This window comes from Otolemur garnettii, unplaced genomic scaffold, assembly GCF_000181295.1.
Source record: "Otolemur garnettii isolate 467f Iridium unplaced genomic scaffold, OtoGar3 scaffold00051, whole genome shotgun sequence".
NCBI classification, from domain to species: domain Eukaryota; kingdom Metazoa; phylum Chordata; class Mammalia; order Primates; family Galagidae; genus Otolemur; species Otolemur garnettii.
In genome coordinates this window covers 3,962,676-3,971,235 of record NW_003852446.1, presented here as the reverse complement: position 1 = coordinate 3,971,235, position 8,560 = coordinate 3,962,676, and the positions used below count along the sequence as shown (strand labels likewise).

The following is an 8,560-nucleotide window of genomic DNA, read 5'->3' as shown; positions in this document are numbered from 1 at the left end:
AGCCCAGGAGTTAGAGGTTGCTGTGAGCTGTGATGCCACAGCACTCTACCCAGGGCAACAGCTTGAGACTCTGTCTCAAAAAAAAAAAAGACAATATTATTATTTAAAACTTCTAGGCTACACCCCAATATTGGATTGCTTATGGCTTTGTATAATTAGCTACCTCAAAGGTATATATCATCTATTACTTCAAAACAAACAAAAACGTCTCATAAATCAACCACAGCCAAAGATAAGGAACTATGTGAATCAGAATTCCCCTGTCCTGGGCTCAGGGCATCACTGTACAACCTCTATCAGGCTGCATGACCTCCTTCCTCAAACTCTAATCTCCCTATTCCAACCACATTCAATTTTCCCTACCCTATTGTGAGCAGGACCTTTTTAGGTTTCTGCTAAGGAAAGCATGAGATAAAACATGTCTCCTTTCTCACAGGTTCTTTGAAATAGACATGTAAATAAAAAAAGATAATCAACAATGCATATCTGTAGGGTAAGGGTCCAAACCAGAACACCTTTCAAATGTGAGTAGTCTTAAGGGATTGTAAACAAGCTTAACAGTCACCGTTGAGAGTTTTCACATACATGCCAATGTGTATATATAACAATAAACAGAAGTTGTCCAAAAAGAAAAAAGGTACAAGCTGTATTTTTCTTTTTTAATTTGGCAGTGTTTATTTCAGCAAATTAAAAAGTACAGTCTTTAGCCTAAATTAGCCCAACATCATGTTGTGTTCACAAAAGACAAGACATATATCTGTTCATAAACATGACCTCTAAATTACTGCAACAGTACACAGATTAAAATAGTGACTTTCTTTGATACTTGTTCAAATAAACAGTATGCTAAGAATTATTTCATTATATATACACCCACAACCAACCTTTTCAAAAAGATACCCAATTTATGTATAAGCAATCACCCAGACCTGACTTATACATTTTTATAAGCAGTTTACTAAAATTTTAAAGGCATACAAAATATACTGGCACAATATTCTACATATAATAAGTATAATAGGGTGCTTATAAATACATTTTTAACTATCACATGAGTTTCATAGTAATCCACTGGTCCCATCCTAAAGTATATCTCTCACCAGAAGCATTAAATTCTCTATTTTTAGCTATGGGGCAATAGATTTGAAGGTCTGATTTTAGCTGAGAAAAAGATAAACTATAACAACTCTAATGACTAAACAGCTGCAGATTCTAAAAAGAGTTTTATATTACTCTGAGATAGGCACGAATTTATGCTTTACACTTTCCATCCACTGATATTTTTTTAGAAGCAAGAAAGGAAAAAGTAGCAATACTTAGAGAGCTAGTCCGAGTCCTTCATGTAGTGAAGGGCAGCAAAAAGAGAAATTTTGTAGATGTGATCCCATCTGCAGTAACCATACAACTTTGCTTAAGTATCTATCATCTATCTCTTCAGACAGACCATAAGGCATGTAAGGGCAAGAAAACTATGGTTTATCCATCCCTATAACTCCAAGTGTCCTACACACAGCCACTAGGAATTAGAGTGGGTTTCCCCAAAGCAGAGATACCCATTCTCATCCACCTTCTCTCTGGGCCCATCCTGCTGGCATTAATAGTGTGTGTTATTAAGAACCAAGTATGTGCAACCACATTTTAACACATGAGTAAATGGAAAAATTAAAATAATATATTTGACTAATAAACTTTATTTTTATATAACGGCAGAAGGAGCACTTAGAGTCAAAAGAAAGGGAAAAAGGTCACAGGTCAAAGAATGACAAAGACTGGGAGAAAACATTTGGATTCTTTGCACTATACAGTATATTATACATAGGACACATATATATAATGTATGTATATGCAAGTATGTATATATAAGAGATATGTAGATATCTCAAGAAATCCTTGGGTTTTAAAACCCAAGTTTAGGATTAAGAACTGAAGCTTCTATCTGCTATGCTATATAAACAGAGCTATAGTATAAAAGGAGGTATTATATTCATAAAAGAGTCAAATTTAACTTGGAAACTAACAGCCTATTTCCCCCAAGTATATCTACCCTGGAATTTTTTTTAAGCTTCAGAATATAACTAAAGACAACTAATCAAAAGTGTAGCATTTCATTAGCGAGTTTTCCATTTAATGCAAATTGTGGTAATATTTCTTAATGAGACATTCAAGATGCTAAATTTACTTTGATTCCATTTATTATTTTAAATTCTTAATCATCCTTAATCAAGAACCACCAGTATTCAAACCTTTTTTTGAGAGTCTCATTTTGTTGCCCTCGGTAGAGTGCCATAGCATCACAGCTCACAGTAACCTCAAACTCTTGGACTTAAGTGATTCTCTTGTCTTAGCCTCACAAGTAGCTGGAACTACAGGCACCTGCCACAACACCTGGCTATATTTAGAGATGGGGTCTCGCTCTGATTCAGGCTGGTCTCGAACTTGTCAGCTCAGGCAATCCACCAACCTCGGCCTCTATTCATTTTTGAGGATTTACTGACAAAGAGATCGTCAGATGACTACTATAAACAATTTAAATACCCATTTTTAAGAATAGAAAAGCCATTGCATTAAAGTAAGAGATTTGTGATCTAAAACACAAAAATATTGTCATGAAGCCTTAAATCCAAAAAGTAGGTAGTATTTTATATCCAATAGGAAAAGAAAAGCAAACATAAAAATTATATCCTCTTTATTTGCATGTGTATGAATATATACATACACACATATTATATATTGATAGATGATAAATCCAAGACTTTCAATGTTTTGGGTTAAATTGCTAAGCTCATCTCAGACATAAAATATATCACTATAAAAATCACAAAAAAACTTAAAACCTCGGTCTTAACATGTACAAAATAATATGAGGCCAAATGTTATACTAAACAAGGTAAACCATAACAGAAAAATATTTAACACATTGACTGTCGCACTTTTTAGAAAAAAAGTTTTCTCCTTGGGGCTACAGTTGTAGGTGACTCACAAAATACTCATTGAATTTGTTTTGGAGAATGAAGTCTTTTGTCATTCCACAAGTATTTAGTTGTGTCTGGTGAACCTTGGATGGTCCTAGAGGAGGACTTCTGAATCACACTCCCAAGTATGTACACAATGTCACATCACTGCATACTATCACATTGATTTCATTCAAAGATCCGCCCAGCAAACATTCAAGGCAAAATGTGCAATCAGAAACTAGGGTAATTGGAAAACACAGTCTAGCACATTTGGTCCCTTTGGACAGGCCAGCTGGATGTTGGGGAGACGTACCAACTGACAGCAAAAATAATGAGCAGTGGTATCACAGCTTCATGAGGCCCTGGGCTCAAAACCTAGTATGAGTTAAATACAACTCACATGGCAGTTAATATGTTAATCTAATCTTTGAAATTATTAATGGTTTTAACACTTGCCATCTTAAAGTTAGCCTCCAAGCAAAACATAATGCTGAAAAAGGGCTATGAAAACTTTATATAACTTCCCTGAATAATCCGCGATTATTACAATAATCCACGACTATTACAATAATCCATAATAAGAATTATCTCATGAGTGTTCAAGGGTGACCAACTACAGCCTATAATCATAATCATGCACCACTATCCCAAGCCCTCATTCATAACCGAACACCTATCCACTACCCTTTGAAATCTGGGATCAAATCCATCAAGCAATTTAAATCACTGATTCTATGTGAAAAATACTGGAAAAATTCCTTGCTGGTAAGCACTTGAATATAAGCTCTCTTCTTCCCATTCTACCACCTTTTCACTTTACAGAGTCACGTATCACTTAACAGGGGGATACATTCTGAGAAATACATCATTAGGTGATTTTGTCATTGTGCAAATATTAAAGAGTATACTTCCACAAACCTAGACAGTATAGTCTACCATACATCTAGGCTATAAATCTGTATAGCATGTTACTGTATGTACTGGATACTGGAGACAACCTAACCTAATGTTATTTGTGTATCTAAACATATATAAACACAGAAAAGGCACAGTAAAAATGCCATAATATGATCCTGTGGGACTACCCTATGTATGCTGCCTGTTGTTAATCTAAATGTCATTATGAGGTGGCATGGCACGGGTTGGTTGAAAAAAATAGCACATATTGCAAAGAGCTAAGGACTACTTAACTATGATCAAGCTCATCCAACAGTAGTCTCTTTCTGAGTTGACATACTCATTCCACTTCTATAAGCATCATCATTATAACCAGAAAGTTTTAATTACATGTTGAGCATCCCTAATTGGAAAATTTGAAATCTGAAATACTCTACAATCCAAAACTTTTTGAGCACCAACCTGATGTAACAAGTGGAAAATTTCATATATAAGTATTTAGTACAAACTCTGTTTTATGCACAAAATTTAAAATATTGTATAAAATTACCTTCAGGTACTCATATAAGGTGTATATGAAACATAAATGAATTTTGTGTTTAGACGTGGGTCCCACATTTGGAATATGCAAATATTCCAAAATTCAAAACATTTGTAGCCTTAATTAAGCATTTCAGATAAGGGATACTCAACATGTGTTATGTCCACATGTACAAAGCAATGTACTACTTTCAAAAAAGTTAAACATATACAGATATTTTTTTCTTAAAAACCATGTACTTGCCTTGTGTCTGCATTTAAGTACAACTCCGTAGGCTCCTATAATAAAAAGAGGTAAACAATCAAGGCCATGCATATAAACTACAGCTCTTAAAGAAATCAAAGTTCTGCTATATTTGTATTGTTTACGTGTATCTGTTATAGTAATGGTTCCCCAAATGACCATATTCTAGGGTGATAACACAGTAATGAACAACATAGAAATAGAGCATGGATATTTTATTATATATTTTTTATAAACTAAGAGTATAGATAAGTAATTTCTCACAAGAAATATTTTTAATATATTTTTATATTAAATATTTTAATATTTAAATATTTCTCTTGTTGAAGAAAATTTCACTTAAAACATTTTATAATTTAGGCTTACACATTTGTAGAGATAAGATGTGGGATAGTAAATGAAAATTAACTCAAAAGATTCTAGAGAAATTAAGAGCTAAAAACATTCCAATCATAAGCTCAACCATAGAACCTACCAAATATGCTATCTGTCCTAGGAGACATTTATACATTCCTCTGGGATACCAGAAGGTCTTCTGACTGGCAAAACAGCATAGGCCTCAGCATTCCAATTAATAACTAAAAGGAGTCGCCACCGGGAGGCACCTGTGGCTCTGTGGGCATGGCGCCAGCCCCATATACCGAGGGTGGCAGGTTCAAACCCGACCCCGGCCAAACTGCAACAAAAAATCAGCTGGGTGTTGTGGCAGGCGCCTGTAGTCCCAGCTACTTGGGAGGCTGAAGCAAGAGAATCACCTAAGCCCAAGAGTTGGAGGTTTCTGTGAGCTATGACATCACAGCACTCTACTGAGGGCGATAAAATCAAACTCTGTCTCTACAAAAAAAAAAAAAAAAAAAAGGAGTCCCCACCTTTTTGCCATAAATAAAAACTTAGTTCAAGGGTGCAGGCCACAAGCACTCCCACTATCCTTGGTGTATTCTGATGCAATTCCTCACTATCTATTGGGTTATTTATCCTGTCACCTAGGTGGCAAATTACCTCCTTAGAAGCAGAACACAGAATAGACGGCAAGGTACCCAAGAAACTGAGGTTAAAGTTATAGTGTAAAACATCTAATTAAGAGAATCAAAATGCAATATATGATAACCAAGCTTTATAGAAATGTCAAAAACACTGACATTAGAAGCAGGCATAGCTGCATCCATCTCTAAGAAGGGGACTTCAGGGAGACAAAAATTGGAAAATGTATTTTCAATGGAGTCTAAGGGACCTGAACAAGGCCCTCATTTTGGTGGAAAATAAATGAACCCTATTATCATAGTTAAGATGGAACTAGCCATTATAACCATCTAACTGAACTCCATAATCATCCAATCCCCGTTTAACTGCCCATGTCAGTTTTTCTACAGGGTAAAAATCTACCATGTGGGCTATAGGAATGTAAAGCTTGCTTGACAGATTTTTATATACTTACAATAAATATGTAATTTCTAAGCCAAAAGAAATCTGAGCTGGTTTTCAGAGAAAAAAACTATACACCAATGATAATTCTGATTTCACCTTAAACTAACATAGTCTGATGTATATGAGATTCTGGTAATTCTGAGCCAATCCCTAAGATGATGATCAACTATGAGTACATTGAGAAAAACAAGGTTATGATCCAGAAAAACTCAGAATCTGGAACATTCCAACCTTGTTAGACCCTATGCACTGACCTCCTCTAGCCAGCAGCTTTACTGCACAAGTCTCTAATTGCAATACTTATGAAAAATTAATTTAAAAGATAGTTCTTATAGAACAGATAGTAAACAAGGTATTACGAGTTTTTATATAATTAATATCAATAAAGAAATGGGAAAGGAGTTGACTAGTAAGAGAAAAAAGACCCAATTCTTTTCTTCTTTTTTTTTTAGAGACAGTCTCACTTTGTCACCTTTGGTAGAGTGCTGTGGCGTCACAGCTCACAGCAACCTCCAACTCCTGGGCTTAGACAATTCTCTTGCCTCAGCCTCCTGAGTAGCTGGAACCACAGGCACCCGCCACAATGCCCAGCTATTCTTTGTTGCAGTTTGGCCGGGGCTGGGTTTGAACCCGCCACCCTCAGTATATGGGGCCGGCATCCTACTCACTGAGCCACAGGCACCACCCGAAAGACCCATTCTTTTTAGATGATTTCAACTTCAGTCCTTGAAACAAGCATCCAATGATTAAACTCTCTTTATTAATATTTTAATGTTTCTATTTATTTGAAAACAATTTACCAACTTAGCATTAAAATCTTAAACAATTTTGCTATTCACATCGATAAATATTTAAAACTTCTTTAGAAGTACAAAATTTGAAAAATCTGAAATATGAAATTTTCATAATATTTGCTTTAAAGATATAAATGCTAAGAAAAAGAATTATAATCATTTATCCCCTTTTAAAAGAACCATTTATCAAAATTTCTAAGAAGTTATTTTTAAGTCAAGAGTAAATATTACTAAGCAGGAAAAATCAGGAAGAAATGGTAATTTTTCTAGAAATAAACCTGTAAGAATTACCACATTTTATCAGATCAATTACACTACTGGCTATAAACATTACTTTATGTACTACTATTAAAGAAAAAGTTCTACCAATTAAACCATGATCTGCTAATGATTATAAGACAGACACATGATTTTTGGAAATGGTAAAATATGATCAAATTGTGTAGTTCAGAATTTATAAAATGTGGCTTGTCATTTACAAAGTAATAGAAATTATTTGTTCATTTATTTACCAAGTATTAAGTAAAATTTAACATATATAAATACATTTTAAGTTATTCAAAATAAGCCTAGCTGATATAAAAATAAAATGATACCAAAGGGGAAAAAAAAGTAGCCTAAAGAAACTATGATTCCTAATAAAAAGAATGAGGGCAGTCTTAAGAAATCTTGATTTATTAAACTTTAAAAGAGTTTTTAAATGTTTTACTTTTTCACTGAAAAGACCCGAATAATTTAAGAGTAATTTTATTTTTAGTATTTTACTCTTAACCACATCTAAATAGATATATGTTAAATTAATAGAATCTGAGTTAGTAACTTTTGGGGTAGTAGATATAAATGCACATTGCTCAAAAATTCAAGGAATGTAGAAATCCAACTTACCTTCACCTACAACCCCAAGAATCTCAAATTTATTCATCACATTACCAATGTTAGGAATCTTCATGAAGACGAACTCCTCTTTTGATGTACGCCACCGAACATGGCACCAAAAAAGGGATTTCTAAAACAGTTGTGCAGTAAGAAGAACAAAAAATGTCCAAAGGAAGAAATTGTCACTCGCTGGCAGGAATTTTCACATATTTGTTCAATAGTGACGTATTAAACCCTAAAAGAACAAACACAATAAAAGCCATTAAGTTTTATACAGCAATACTCTAATAACCTATCTTACTTTACCTTTCTGTATTGGTCTTTTAAATCCATGTTAATGTTTTAAATGAGAAAAACAAAACAGAACAAAACAGTATGAGAAAAGAATCCAAAATGGAATGTACACAAAAAATTGAGTCTTACTGTACTGGAAATGAATAACATAACCACACTGAAGGGGACAAGGGCAAAGGAATTAACCATAGGTTTTAAAAACAATATTTTAACACCCTATTCTCTTCAAGCTAAAAACAAAAAGAAATATACACAAATATTATAATCAGACATTTACTTTTACATCATAATATAAAACTTCTTTATGTATGTTGTAAGATAAAGCAAATAGATTCCGTGCCTGTAGCTCAGCAGCTAGGGTGCAGGCCACATATACCGGAGGTGGTGGATTCGAATCCTGCCTGGGCTTGCCAAACAACAATGACAACTATAACCAAAAAACAGCCGGGTGTTATGGCAGCTGAGGCAAGAGAGTCACTTAAGCCCAAGAGTTTGAGGTTGCTGTGAGCTGTGATGCCATGACACTCTACCCAGGG

At 34.3% G+C, this 8,560-nt stretch overlaps 1 protein-coding gene across 1 annotated transcript in view; it reads right to left on the bottom strand.

The window, feature by feature from the left end:
- CDKL5 (cyclin dependent kinase like 5) overlaps positions 1–8,560 on the bottom strand; it is a 198,420-nt gene that overhangs the window by 124,569 nt on the left and 65,291 nt on the right. The window contains exons 3-4 of the mRNA XM_003791877.3: positions 7,740–7,965; positions 4,636–4,670 (exon numbers count right to left, since the gene is read on the bottom strand). Coding sequence (XP_003791925.1) covers positions 4,636–4,670; positions 7,740–7,803 — 99 coding nt within the window. The 5' untranslated portion in view covers positions 7,804–7,965. The remainder of the gene's footprint in view (positions 1–4,635; positions 4,671–7,739; positions 7,966–8,560) is intronic.